This window comes from Falco punctatus, assembly GCF_963210335.1.
Source record: "Falco punctatus genome assembly, chromosome: 5".
Taxonomy (NCBI): Eukaryota; Metazoa; Chordata; class Aves; order Falconiformes; family Falconidae; genus Falco; species Falco punctatus.
The window spans coordinates 87,165,901-87,181,547 of NC_137584.1; the positions used below are offsets into that span (position 1 = coordinate 87,165,901).

The 15,647-nt window shown below is 38.3% G+C and overlaps 1 protein-coding gene across 3 annotated transcripts in view; it reads right to left on the minus strand.

Annotated features, from left to right (window-relative positions):
* The window catches only part of SMYD3 (SET and MYND domain containing 3), a 419,824-nt gene that overhangs the window by 61,729 nt on the left and 342,448 nt on the right, over nucleotides 1-15,647 (minus strand). For all 3 annotated transcript variants that reach the window (XM_080390483.1, XM_080390484.1, XM_080390485.1), the window contains exon 8: nucleotides 12,707-12,817. In XM_080390483.1, coding sequence (XP_080246609.1) covers nucleotides 12,707-12,817 — 111 coding nt within the window. The remainder of the gene's footprint in view (nucleotides 1-12,706; nucleotides 12,818-15,647) is intronic.

The following is a 15,647-nucleotide window of genomic DNA, read 5'->3' on the forward strand; positions in this document are numbered from 1 at the left end:
ATAGTTCTCAACCTGCCCAGCTGCCAGGCTCACAGTTCTGCACCCCAAAAATTGTAATTGCATTTCGGTTAGACTCATACTCCACTCTTACCCACTGCAATCCCACTTCAGCTATTAACTTCTGCAATTTTTATAGACACACACATTTTTAAACAGCCTTTTCAAAGATCACTGCATCTGTATATTGTATGTTACAGAGGAAATCTCATAAATGTTTTATAGTGAAGCAAACTGACATCCCTCTTCCTACTGACTCCGCTGCTTATAGATTCAAGGGTCACATTCAGCTTCTTTGCCAGAGGAGAACACAATGTTTTCCATTTCTGTTCGGATACCCACGCTGAGATTCATATGACCAAATGGAGACATTTGGGCTACTCTTCTATTTGACAGTGAAGAAGCAGCACTCTCAGGGTGTAATTTGGATTATCCTCAAGCAGGCATCTAAAACATGGCAGATGAATGTGTGTCAAATTTTTCTCCATTTTATCCACAAAGGAGGTCTAGAGTCACTAGCTCAGATGCCAGCCTTTACACTGTAGCTGTCTGAGATCTGGTGAAATAAATCATAGCTGTAGATCCCAATCTCAAATGTGGAACGTGTTCTACCTTTGCAGCGGCGGCACATTTTATTTCAATAGGTCTAACCTACTAAGCGATTCCAGATTCTCTATTATTTACCTATCTGCATAAATGTTTATTGTTCTCTCAGTCTTTGTCACCCATGAATTTAACTGGCAACAATTTTGTAGTTACTTCCAATTCATTCATGAAAACACTGGGTACTGTAGAAACAGGGTTATTATGGACACAGTCTGCAACTATTTGGTAAGCATTATATATAACTGATGATTATGGTGATTTAATGTGTAAGTGTGTTGTCAGAACAATCTTTAGAGTGTATATATAGAGTGTATATGTAGAAATTCCTGTAATAAGAGAAAAGACACCAAAAGAACTCAAAGCTCTCATTAGTCTCAAACATCACACACTTTTTAAAGACCGATAATGCTCACAGACCAAGTGCATTTATTAAAGTTTTTTCTATTTTGCATGTACTCTTTGTGATAAAAACCTAAGCAAATAACATTACAGACAGTATTTCCTCTCTCAAAAAGCAGCACAGAAGGACACTAAGCTACTTAGCAAGAAAGTAAGACAGTATCTAAAGAGATCTGACAAAATATAAATAATACACGGTGCTAAGCAGTTACCTTCACCATAGCATCTTGCGGGGACCTGGAGACCCTTCAAACAAGAGGCACGTGCATTTGATACATTCTGAAGCCATTTCAGTTAAGTGCTAGTCATTCTGGTTGCTGACCAGAACATTTCCCATATTTATTCCTAAAACTAGGTCCCTTAAATACTACTACTCCTTTTGGTGGAAAAGAAGTCATAATTACACAAGGGCTATCCTAATTCTTTTCATTGCCCTTTCTCCCTATTGCATTACAACCCCCCTTGTGCCACACACAGCTTGGGTGCCTGGGGACAATAAGTATTCTGCAAGCCCAAGACCCCAAACCCTACTTCCCAGTCAGGACGATGGAGGTTGTGGTTTATTCCATGAGCCACAGGACTGAGTTTTGTGCCTGTGACAGCACTGCCTTTATAAACCTACTAATTTCAGGAGCTTAGAGCTGACTGCAAAATTCCCATCCCAGCTGCATATGTTACAAGCTGAAATAAAAATTGATTGGACCATGGGAAGAGCAATAAATAGAAATTCACTATTAACTCATAAAAGCCAGAGGATGGGAGGAAGGGAGGAAAAGCAAAGCAAAGTACTTACATCTTAGCATCAGACAACTAAGGCCTTATGCCAGACCACCCAAAAATTCTTGGCACGTTTGTAATTCCATTGTAATTTCCAGCATCAGTCAAAAAAACCCCTGTGGGTAATTCAGTTACCTGAGGTAGGATATTGTTCAGCCTAATCCCTAGCAACTGTGAGGCTGGTATTTCAGACTGCCTTAGACATTACACATTTGTTCAGGCTATCTCTGGGTCTATCTTACCAAACAAACTGACAGCTATAAGGCAAATCTGCTTTATTCCTTAATTCTGCAACCCGTGGAGACACAGAGTGCCACTGAGGACATTTAGTGGCTCATAAGAAATATGTAGGTCAAAAATCCTCATAATATTTAGGCATTCACAACGCATAATCCAATCCACATTCACCAGTGCACTGAAATATATACTTAAGTTTAAATGCATGCATAAATCCAATTAAAATCAATATTTATGTGAATGATTAAATACTTCACTGAGGTGTACTTATTTGTTTATCAAAACTCAAATTATGCTTCACTCATTGGAAGAATTTGTGCCCATTGAATTATTGGTTCTAACTGAAGATATAGTGTCATGAAGTTAGATATTTATTTTGAACACGAATATCAAAATGATTTAATATCTTAATGCATGACATATCACATGAAAAAAATGGTAGCTATAGTAATTTTTTAGATGTATAATGCAATGCAATTTAACAATATATGCTCCAGCATATGTTTTCTGAAAGAATGGGTATGAAATACAGGGAGTTTAAGGTTTAGAAAAGCACTTGCAACATGGTAAGATCATACACACGTTCGCTATACCTTAAAGTACTTGACAGAGTTCTAAAGTGAAAGTGGCAATTCCTGGAGTGCTCATAAAAATCGAATGCCTAACTCACTAGCCTGTTGCTTGAATATTCCATGTCAATGCTCAAATCCACACTGAGCAGTCTCCAAGTTTTTTAAAGTCATGAATAAAAAAGGTTGAATCCATTTTGTACAACTGCAGCTCTTAAGAGAGCACAGGATTTGGAATTTCCTCTCTAGAATTTTGCCAACGAATTTGATCAGCTCCCAGACGAATGTTACTTTCATACAGTCAAAGGAGAGGTATGCAAATACTTTTAAAAGATGTAGTAGTGTTTTAGTTGTGTCATGGATGTCTACTTCGGAGAATTACTACTGACTATCCTTTAACTGACACCAATTTCAACCAGTGGAGGTTCTTCCAGTCTTCGGGGAAGCAGCTAGAAAAACTCCATAAGGCAAATGAGTGCTTGAAACAAACTGTTTCCAGGACTTTCCCACTACGCTGTTATCCTGATTCAATAATACGGACATTTTACTTATTATCACAAAAAAAAAAAAAAAAAAAAAAAAAAAAAAAAAAAAGAAAAAAGAAAAAAAAAAAAGAAAATGGCCACATTCCAGAGAGCAAAAAGAACATTCTCTAAAATGTTATAATTTCATGGAAATTATTATAAGACTCTTGAATATTTCTCCGGGCCTTTATTTACTGTTTGAATAGCTATCACGCAGCTGCCTCCTGCTGACTGCCGTTGTTTCAAGTTTTTATGTGCCTCAGTGATCAACGGTGATCGGCTGAGGTGATTCTGATCAAGGAGAGGCAGCCTAGATCAAAAAACACATACTGGAAGTTAGACATCTTGACTTACGTGGAAGCAGCCGTTTATGGGACTCGCTGGAACAAAATAATTTGGTGATGCATAACCTATATTGGATTTCCAGTTTTATGAAACAGTTCACACTACTAGTGATCTATTTCTCTGTCTCCTGATAAGTACCCTCCACTAATTACTTCACTCATCACTTAAAAACAGACATACTGTTCTCCTAAAATATTTTTCGTAGTCAGAGGGATGAGTGTCACCCTTCTGAAAAGCATGCTCTCTCAAGTCCTTTTTACAATTTCTTTTGCAGGTGGGGGTTTGGGGAAGGGGTGAAGCAGCTCACTTCACATGGATCCCCATCTTCATTAACCAAATACAATGTACTAGTAACTGAGCGTCACGGTATCTACCTCTCCTATACCAAATGTCTATAGATTCAAACTATATATATAAATATCATTAAGCAGTAGCTGGAATCATGTCATAAGCTTTCAAAGCTCAGAAGGACTCCTTTTGTGCACAGGAATGATGCGAACCTAATGTAAACTTGTACACTAGAAATATTTTGAGAGTAAAAAGTTAGTTGTCTAGGTATTGTCAAAGGAAGTGCAGAAAATTTACTTTATATCCAACGCTTGTCAGACCTGACTATGACAAATTCATGCCTTATCCTTTCCAAGGCAATATGATGCAGCAACGTATTTTTATTAATGATTGTGGTCAGATAAATCTTGGGCAGAACTGTGATGCACTGTTTTACCAGGCTTCCCGATTGGAATCACTGTTTGCAGTGTAATCAATGGCTTTCATACAATTCGCTGAGCAATCCTGTGGAAAATAACAGGATGTCCTGCAACAGGTCAACAAATTACACAGTCCTCTCGTGTAGCTCACATGCCTGGAGTAAATTCAGTCTTCTCAAGCCTTTTATACAACACAAAGTGTCTATTCATGTCTAAAAATAAAGCTTACGTGCAAAATTTGTAACTACAGCTTTAGTTACTGCATTGTTGTGTTACTAATTAAATTAATGGCAAGAAATTGATAAGGCGCATTGCTTACTATAGCAATTTTTCAATCCAAGGCATTCAGTCTTCAGTTTTACAGTGGGAGACCTTCAACAGGAGAGATACTTGAACCCAGAAAATTGAATCCCAGTCAGTCCAGAAAACCGCAGTTTAAAGTTGTGTCGTCTCTTTTTCTCACTAAAATGGGATCTGAATTAAAATCTATCATATTTCAAGTAAATTACTTAATTTATGGGATTAAAAAAGACCAAACATTGTGCAGAGTAGAAGAAAGTGACTGATAAACAGATCAAGAAAAAGCATCAAAAAAATCATGCTTATTCCCTTAGGTACTACTGGTATTAGAAACCACTTTGTCAGGCTGAAACACACAAAACCTTACAGCAACCTCAGTGAAAGAGGATTCAGAGATTCAAGATCAGGTAAAGCAACGACTGGTTTCAATATATATTTAGAAACAAATTGTGAACTAGTCTCCCCAAAATCACTGCAGGAAAAGGTGTTTGGAAAATTGTCTGATCTAGTCTTATGTTTTAAATTGCTTTTCCTCAGCATATTCTATCTTCTCTGTGTTTATTTTAGATTGCTAAGCCAAAGCAAGACTTTTCTTATTTCTGTTTATCATTCAGCAGAGACCAAATAGTGACTGCTATAGGAATGACACCATCTGAAAAAAAGAAATCGTAACGGCAATACTGAGCTGTAAGGACAGTGCCAAGGAAGCTGGGCAAGCAGGACCAGGAATGTCAATGTAGCCACTGCAGCCTGAAGCAGCAATGAGAGGGGAAAAAAAAAAAAAAGTGTTTCTGCTTAAAACAACTGCCAGAAGATTTACATTTCCCCTTAGATGGCGGGGTCTGAAAGGAACGAGATTCTGCTCCCCTCAGCTGAGCAGAAAGCCACATTCCTGGGAGAGTGCCACACTCCAATCCTATGCTGGCTCCAAATATCAACCTGTCAGACCAAATCGATACAGGCTTCCCCATTACGGACCTTCTGAACAAGCAGGGAGTCTGCACAGCTCTGAGCTCACGTCTCTTCATAAGACCAGCAGTATCTTCTCTGACCTTTGACAGCCCAAGTGAGCTCCAGCTGGCTGCTGCCAAGTTGTGACCAGAGCACACTGAGACACTCCTGAAGCAACCGGGAGAGGTAAGCTGTCATGGAAAAATGATCACAGCCCATTTGTCATTGTCTGTCGCCCTGCCTTTTGATGAAAAAATAAAAATAAAAAAAATTACAGTGTTGAAAGATGGAAGAAGCCTCAGAAGTCATGTAAGAAATGCTGAGAAGCTGATGAGATCATGCCTTTGTTAATGAAGAGAGTTACAAGTGGTTGCCTTGGGTTTTAGTGCCATTTTTTTTGCCACTAGGAAAAAAGAATAAAATAAAAAGCCCTCTGTCCTTGGCTGTTTGGAAATACATCCCAAGAGGGTAAGATCCAGTGAAAGGGAACAGAAGATTGTTAGACTGACTGTTGGATTTCAGGAACCGATCCAGGGTTTGTGTCACTACCAAATGTCTTGTCAGAAGGAAGGAAACGTTACTCAGCCAAGCACCTATGGTAAGAATCAGCACTGTGTCCCAGTGGGCTGCTAATTACTGCCACTGGCTGTCGTAGGCACTAACTAACTATATTACATACATATATTTATACTAACGTTGGGCTGAAAGGGTAGGTGGGTGAAACATGACTGAGCTCTGGCTCAACTTTCTTCTGTATTTTGCTTCAAAGGCAGTTCTAGTGGCAAAAGAGTAAAAAGAAGATGAGGAACAAACAGTCCACTTCTAAAATAAACTATTGCAAACTCAGTCTTTTGATAGGAAGTTGAGTAAAATTTTGTAGGAACAAAGTCCTGGTTTTTTTTTAACACATCCTTAGTACCTTAGTACTTAGCAAGTACCTTAGAATCATGACTAGAGATACAGATGCTCCTACTTTATTCTTTGCTTTGATCAATGGGTTTTGGGTCCAGTTAGCTGTATGAACAGACTTGTTTTCAACAACTTTATTTAATCCTTCCTTCCCAGGCTTCACCTTTTGAATTAATTTGCAGATCTAATATTTCATATTGTATTTTACTCGGAAAACATAGTGAGGATGTAAATGTCTGAAAATAAATAAATATTGTGGAAACTGGGACACAAACTTCTGGAACTTGACAATTCAGCAATTTAAAAAGGCACTTCTTTAACATATAGTTTTGTATTTCCTGTGTCCTAAATATACGCTGCCTGAGGGAGGGGTGATACTTTGTACTAACACCAAGCACAGTGATCTTACGTGAAGCCTTTACATGCTAATTCAAAACAGCAGTCAATAATACTGTTTTTCATGTAATGATGCCTCTGCGATTTAAGCACATGTTCTTCAATGGTATTGCTGACACCAAACATGAAGATCAAAGGTGAAAATGTCGTGTAAATTCTGTCCTTGGTCATATTCAAGCATCTCTCAGAAACCTTGGTGAGGGAAATCAACCACAGACATATGCTCTAGCAACACATTTGATCAACTCACATAGAGGACCATTTACATTTGATGACATTCCTAAACTACAGTTGTGGTTTTTTTCCCACTATATGAAAAGAATGTCAAAACTTCTAGTAGGTTCAGGAACTTGTTTAGCGTTCTTTCATAAAAGAGCTGGTGGATGTATGGAAGTGCAATACCAGCTAAAGAACTGCACGTGACATTTTGATGTAGATGGCTTGGCTGCTGCTGAGATGACCTAATTTTGAGAGTCCTTGAGTTGGAAACTGGACTTGTGATGTTCCCTACCAAACTCAGGGTGCAATATAAGTAAGTACCAAGCAAAGCAATAAACTGATTAAAGGGATAACATATTTACTGGCATTATGTTATTACTAACTTTGAGAACTATCAAATACCGGCCAAATATAAAAATGATTCAGACTGAAACGCGTTGCTTTTGACCTTGTAATAATTAAAAGCCTTCCAAAAACCTAGCTAGGCTAAAATATTAAATCCTAGCTCCAAAGGAGAAAGACAACTCATAACAAAGTGATTCCATAAGCACAAATGTCCCTGAAATCCTTGGCTGAAAATGTAGAACATGAACAATACTCTGGCTCATGACTGTGGAAAAAACTGTTCTCCATTGAAAATGTTTGTCATCAATGTAATCCCATCTTTAATTATAATTAATGTAAGGGGCTTTTATGTGCTGGAATGGTAATACATTGCCAAGAGTTCAGCTTTTAGGAAGACACGTATTTCCAAATTAGAGTGGAGATTGATCTTAAAATGGAGCAAATAATAATATATAAAGCTGTCAGAGAAACAATGAACTGAAGACATTACAGTAGCAATAATTTAAAGTACTGACAGTCAGGAAATACTCTGTGAGTGACTTTTAGAAATACATGGGTTTTTTCTCTACTTTAGTCACTGGTGGTGGGTTTTTTTTTTCCAACTTGGGCCAAAGTCAATTTAAAGTATTGTTTAGTGCCATTTAATTCAGCAGTAACTGTACTGCCAAAAGGTTCGCCTTAACCTTATTTAACCAGTTTACACTGATGTGTTAGCACTTGCTATCTTCCCTTGTCAATTCAGCAGCCAGGCTGCTTGACCCATTGCTAAAAGAGACTGGCCAGTATTACAGTGTGATGACTTAGAATCAAAAACGAAGCTGACATTGAGAACCAGGCAACAAAAATTGACATCTACAGGTCCAGCTAGTCGCTACCATTTGCCTCCATGTTTTCTTATCCCTGATGCACCTGCATTATTCCATGGCTGTGCTCACAGTTGGAGAGGAGGACAAAAAACTACCAATGCATAGCAAGCAGGGATTCACTTGGAAGTCCTTTCATCAGTAGTGACCAGTGAGGCACCTTTGGTCTCATGATATACAATGCAAGTATGACCACACAGCAGTGGACCTCTCCATGTGGTCTAGGGCTGTCTCTGCTCACACTGAGTGTACCAGTGTGCATCAGTTGAAGTTGACGCTCAACTTCAACAGCTTCAGCTTCAAGAGGGTCCCTGCGGTTGGGCTGCAGCCCAATACATTTGAAAATACAGCCTTTGCCATATTGTAGACTCAGATCTAGGCAATTGTGGAAGTGAATTGTGTATACTTCGGCAGTGGTTAGAGATGATTCTTATGCTGTATGAAGCTGCCGTATATAGCTAAAAAGATCAAGTGACCATGAATTTTAAAGTCATTGCTGGTGTCAGAGTGAATTTTGCCGTTTTATATAGCTGTGATGTGAAATATTACAGTAAATGAGAAATAAAGAATATTTCTTCATAGATAAGTTGCCTCTTAACTCATAGTTCATCAGAGGCCTGAAATATTAGAAAAAGCCCTTGCATAATCATGCAACCTACAGTTGCCTAAAAGCACTTTGGTACACTTTGTGTGCATAGCTAAACTGTGTGATTACAGTATGATGCAATCACTATCTGAGTTTAATCAGTTTTAGCACAAATAAGTGAAGAAGCAATGACACTGGCTGTAAGACATGTCTACAGCAGCAGCCAGAGACAAATGCTTGGAGTGATCTGCATTAAAAAAATTTATCAACAATCTGGATGTTAGCATGCTGAAATCTGCACAGTTGCAACTGCATTCTTGCTATCCCTGTCAGCTAGCACAGAAATGTAATCATGTGACTTTTGATTTTGTGTTTATATGTTGTTCATAGAGCAGCATAATTTATCTCACCCAACTTTATCCATCTAAATTGTGGCTACCGACTTGAAGGCATTCCTTTAACCTCTTCAGTTCATTCCAGTTTTCATAGATTTCTACTGCAAGACAGTATGAATGAGCTGCTTACCTTTTGGGGTATGGAGGGAAGCTAAAAACGGGCTTAGATTAGATGCTTAGTTAAAGTCAGGAGAAATTAGTAGCATTTTGTAGGCTAAATCTATTTTTTCCTCATGTAGATGTCTTGGAGGTTAAATATGAACCTGCTGGGGTTTTTTCACACAGAACTAAGATGCCACATAGCAACGGGAACTGCATACAGCATACAACTCAACCTCAAACATTTCCACCTCAAGGAATTATTCTTATTTAAAAAAATCCAGCACTTAAAGTTAACAGACTTTAGAAAATGCAACATCATTCTTTACTATCCTTTGGACATCAGAATTCTCAGCAGAAGTACAACTTGCCATCTTCATGCTGCATTTGGGGAAACTGAGCAAAAGAGAGCTCTACAGAACATTCATGTAAACGGTCCCCCATTTAGACAGACTGATCTGGTTTCTAGTCAAAAACCTGTTCAGCTCCCACTGAAACGGTAGCTTCTCACTAATTCTGAAAAAATAGGGCAGGGTCTTAGAAAACACAGAGGTTGGTTTTGATTAAAACGAATTACCCAAGGTCACTTATGAAGTCAGTAACTGACTTGAAAACACAAACTTGATACCATCTTCCTTCTTCTCTTGGGCATGTAAGGCTAAATGAGCAAGCCTTTAGAAAATACAGCAGGAGACATGAGTTTCATCGATAGGAAACATACAGAGTATTTTTATAATAATGAATAAATAAGCATACATATAACCACATACTAATACTTATAAAGTTTATACGCCCTTCATATAAACTTTAATGTGTATGTCTCACAGGATTCCCAGGACGGCTGTTAAAACATTACAAAAGATGCAGAATAAAAGCTACAATGAAAATTACTTGACTTATAGTTTTACTGTAAATTGATACGTGCATCTCAGGAGTGATTCCTCTGCTGTCACTTGTCCCTAGTATGCGCTCAGCAGCCGGCAGGCACACTCAGCAAGAACGGAATCTGGAAGTAACAAGAAGCTATGATCTCTGTAAGTGTTTGTTAGAAAAAGGACTGTAGCTTTTTTGATGAGATGACTAAAAGTAAAATCCTCAATGCCCACGAACTCACTTGAAGGCATAAAGCATTTCTTAGCCAAACAGCTATTTGCATTTTTACCTGTAACAAAGATTTATGAGATGGATTGTTGTTGACTAAGCCATTGTATTTGCAAAGCAATGTTGTAATATGGGAATTTATTGTCAGTTGATTTATTTATTGAATCACACGGTTGAATCTGCCACCCTTGATGACACAAGTTGTAGCCATATCCTATTCTGTTGGCAAAGACTTTGCCTTCTAAAAATTTTCCAAAATGTCTTAGAAATTTGTCTCAGTATCAGGGGTATTTCAGCAGGGATTTTATGGAATAATTTTGCCAACCAACGACTTTTACACATTCAAATCCAGGCATTCTGTAATTTAAAAAAACAGAATTTCTGAAAAAATTATCTCACACTGTAGCTGCAGTGTTATACACCTCACAGTTCACCAACAGTGACTGAAATCAGTGGAAAACAAAATAAATCTATATTTCCAAGTTAGTAATTTAAACAGTTGTATTTATAAAATCTGTCACAGCGAAATGAAACGCAGTACTATGAGGACTGATGCAGATTATATCTGATTGTCCTAGACTGAAGCTGAGGATAAAGATGTCTTCTTCATTGACATCAACAAACGAAGGTGACATGCGGTTCCTAGCCCTCCACAGACCTCTTTACATGGTAACAATGAGGAAACTGCAGAATTTCAGAATACAGTCACAAAAAGCTTACCAAACATTTTGCAATCTCATCCCCACAGGGAATTTTGCCAAAATTATCTATAGAAAATGAACTCAAATCACAATTAAAAATTTCAAAGAGAAAAAAATCATTAATTTTAACCTTTGTATGAGACTACTGATTTCATCAATATATGCACGTATAATTCTACTACAATATTTTTGATGTTGTAAGTTGATTCTGACAGTGAAGCGTACTCCACCCTGTGGACCTTGTTTTTTAAAACATTTCACATGCTGAATGGTCTTCACACCACTTACCTACCCTTTCACAAACTCTTAAGCAACCCTTAAAGACTCTTTAACCTGCAAATTTTTCTTAATGGTCACTGCATCTGTGAGGATGCCATTCCCCAAAACTAATTTAAGATTTCACGGCAGTTGAGTGAGCATCTTTAAATCAAAGACAAAAGAGGTCTTCACGTCCCTCCGCTGCCTCCGAGTAGCATTGCAGCGATCTTTACCAGGCACAGAATGCCAACAACTTTTGCACATGGCAGGAAGTCATTTAGCATTATGTCATAAGCCTGAAACTTTTCTCTGTTCTCTTTTCTCAACTGCTTACTGATGAATCAAAGGCTATATTATGTATTCAATGGGTGTCGTTTGGTTTGAACAAAACTACACACACACAACTGTCCTACCCAACACAGAGTTTAAACTTTCGGGTGATTTTTTTCTTTTTCTTTATTTTTACTGTATGGCAATTATTTCATGAATCATATCACGCTTCTTGGAATCACATTTTCATCAGTACCTTTCTTACCATTTTTAATCTACGGGGAACACATTTAGCTATGGCATGTGACTCACTCAAAACAGGCATTTGTGAAAATAAGAACAAGTGTACATATAACTAGAGAGACAAAGTGCATAAACTGCTACAAAGCCAGTCTCATTTTGCATATTCCATTTGATCTCTCATCATGCTTGGAGCCAAAATTATTCTGGCCAGGCTGTATAAATACAAAGCAACACAGAATATAATTACACCAGGCTAGTCTGAACGCTAGTAAAAAGGTCATGCTGAACAAAATGTTATCTACCACAAACACTGACCTGCTACTCCAAAAACTTGTTAAAGAGAGCATTAAAACTGCAAACAGTTTTCCAAGGAAGTTCACCACTCTCTCTAAAAACTATTAAATATGTCTGGTACTTCTTGAAAGTTCTTGATGCATGTGTTTGCCAGCTTTAGTTTAAACTTATTATGAGGATAAGCAGAGCCTTCCTGTAGCATCAGACAACTGGCTTCAGTTAAAGTTTCAAAACTATACTTTTGAATAGAAAAAAAATATAAGATTCTTTCCTTTCAGCTTAAAGTCACGTTAACTATCATGTACAGAGGTTCTTGAATCTCAAAATGATCTGAACCCAATCTTGGAACTGAAAGTGGTTCCTAGCTTTACGAACAATGCATGTTTCAGCAATAAATTCTTCTTATCGTGTTGTCAACATTTCCTGCTTTTCTTTCCTTCACAGTTGTCTTTCATAGCAACCTACACAGCACTGAGGGCAGAGGTAATTTGCTTTTCTATTCTGCCCATTCAATTAGTAGCAAAAGAAAGATAAGTATTACGTAAAAGAAGGGAAGATGCTGACAAGCCTTGGAAAATTCTTTTTCATTGGCAGGAATTTCTTCGTTCAACCTACCTTTTCTTGATTCTGGCAGAGAAGACAGTCACATTCAAAGCAATACTGGCGCATCAGTTGCTTTTGGCGTTCACTGGTGGGCATCAGGGACTCAATATAGCTGATGGTGAGCTGTGGGCAGTACATACAAACCCAGAGTTGGTATATGTTACAAAAATTCCGTATTCAGTGTATGTATAGCTAAGGTGGATTCAATATTTTTCCAGCATAAAATAAAATTTTATCTTAACAGATGATTTCCTAGAAGACATTGACTACTTTACAAAGCGTGAAATCAAAGGCCAAAGATAATTTCCATGGAGGAACATTTTTTTCACATTTCCAGATCAATATCATTTGAAACTATTAATCCCCCTAAAATTCAACTTTTCATCCTAATTTGGAAGAAAAAGGAGGGAAAAAAACAATGGGGGGTGGGGAAGCAGCTCAGTATCTGAACTCCCTGTGCATGAAATCTTATTTTCTGTCTAGCTCCAAAGCTCAAGTGTGTATTTAGGACTGGTGTGATACAACTTCCAACTATCTCCAAAAATTTCAGTTTGGAGAAGCCCTTACTTTCTCTCAAATATATGTCTGAGCCTGAAGAAAGCTCCTCTTATGCCATACCCATCTTCAGTATGCCCGCGATGTTTCTTTTGGGACCAAGGCAGCGCAAAAGCATTGCAGTCAAAGTTGTTGAAACTAATGACAAGAAAATTTATTAAAAAGATAAAAGAAAATGCCTACATTTGTGCCATTTTCTACTCCTTGTGCTGTACAGAGTGAATTTCAATGAACTACAGAGAGTCTGTAGTTTGTTCCCTTTGACGCCTGCCAGGAGGAATTTTACAGGGCTAACCATTTGTAAAGTTCTTCAAAAGTTTAAAGTGCTGCATAGGCACAAACTAATGATAGCGGAGAGAATATAACAAAACAACAGCCCAGCTCAGACCAGCATTCAGTCATACATGCTATTGAGTGATTACACTGCAAGCCCAATACACTTTGAAACACTCCAGAGAGGTCAGAGCTAAAAAAATCAGGTCACATTATTTCATCCTGAGCCTAGACACTCCAACTAATTGGGAGAATTTTCACATGGTTCTCAGTTAAATCATGAGAGTCCACTCAAAGAAATTACAGGAAAACCTGACCAATTTGTAGTAATGACTATGAAATCCATTGTCAGAACCTGCATTTCACAAATTAGTGAGCATTCTAATTAAATGAGCAATTAACAAACAACAAAAACAATGCCTGATTATTTTTTTCATTTATTATTACAGTGTAATTTGATTAAGACTACTGAGATGCAAAGTCAAGCATTTAAAATTATTTTAGCAGAAAGCTTGCAGAAAAAGATAAAATGGTTTCATCATTGAAGTTTAATAATATAATTAATGAAAGAGACAAACTAAATTTCCACAGGTAATCAAAAGTTAGAAAGTGTGAGAACTTTGTTAGGTTTTGCTTTCTATGGAATGATGTTCTGTCCCAGCTCGTGTGTCTCAGCTGAGGGGGGATTAGTTTCACCACTGCTGGTTGACAGCACAACAGTCTGTACTAATCATTTACACAGGAGGTGCAGGCTTCTCTATGAGCTTTCTGTGGTGCATGGATGGAAATGGTTTTGCCTCTTTCTTTGCCACTCTTCTCCCAAGCTTGGTATCTTTTGTGCTACTCTCTCCAATCTATCCCTCTTCTCTCTCTTCTCTGCCCCTGAACATGAGTGTCATTTTCCAAACCTGGTTTCTAGCCCTCAGGTCCAGCTCCTTGCATAGCCGTTCTTGGCACAACGGGCTGATTTTGCCATCCTGCCAACCCCAGATGTGCCCTTCTGCCTCCCCTGCATGCCTCATCTGACACATTTTGCCCATATTAGATCACCAACACTTTTATTCTCCCAAGTTAACAGTCCTTCTTGCCCTGCTCTGGTTTCCCAGTCACCTTCAGTGACCCCACCAACTTCGTACTTCTTTCCCCAGCTGGTCCTACTCTGCATCCTCCCCAGTGTGGTAAGGAATATCCGTCTGCCTTCCTTCCCACAAAGCAGATTCCACTCCAGCTGTAGTCCTAACCTCATCCTTCAGCCATTCCAAACCCAATTTCCCTCTGATCTCCATGTCTCCTTCCAACTCACAAGTGTTTTCTGTCAAAATCATTCCACCCAGTGCCTTTTTCCCTGTCTCTTCTCCTACGCATAAACACCACTGGTTCTGACCCGTGTCCTACCGGGCTACATCTTCAGGTGGCACCCAGAAGGAAAAGGGATTTCATTAAGTCCATGCACAGTGCAAAACAGTAGGAATCTTCTGGGGCAAATGATTCATGTGAGATTAGTCTATTCTTTGCCAAAATACTTAAGACAATGAATTGAATGTTATCAATAGAGCTGAACCCATCAGTCAGGCAGGGTTCAGTTCTAATACTGCAAAACAAACACACAGCCAACACTGAACGTGCTTTATCGATCCGCAGCCTACAGGCTTCCTGCCTTTTTGTTTTTCATTTTGGCTTATTTTTTCTCTCTTTTTTTTTGTTCTTTCTCATTCATGTTGCAGAAACCTTGAAGTAGGAACAAGTTTGAAAGCAGTAATTTCTTTTTCAAAGGTTACCAAACAGTTGTGGATACGAACAGTCACGTAACAACCTGCCCTGGACTAGAGCATATGACTGGGCAGGAGGAGGACAAGAGGCTTCATCAGACTGATACCTCCTTTAAGAGTTTTTACAGCTTAGGGTTCCTCTTGCAGTTAGAGGCCCAAGTCCAAATTCCCAGTCCTGCCAGCAGAAATCTGTAGGTGAAAAAATGTTTGTAGCTGGCAGACTGAGTGGGAAAATGTAATTAGAATGTTTAGAAGCATGACCCATCTAATGGTGACTAAGTCTATACTAATCATTTAATCGTTTAAACATAAAAAATCTGTATTCAGGTCTCTCTCCTACACTTCTTTTAATTTTG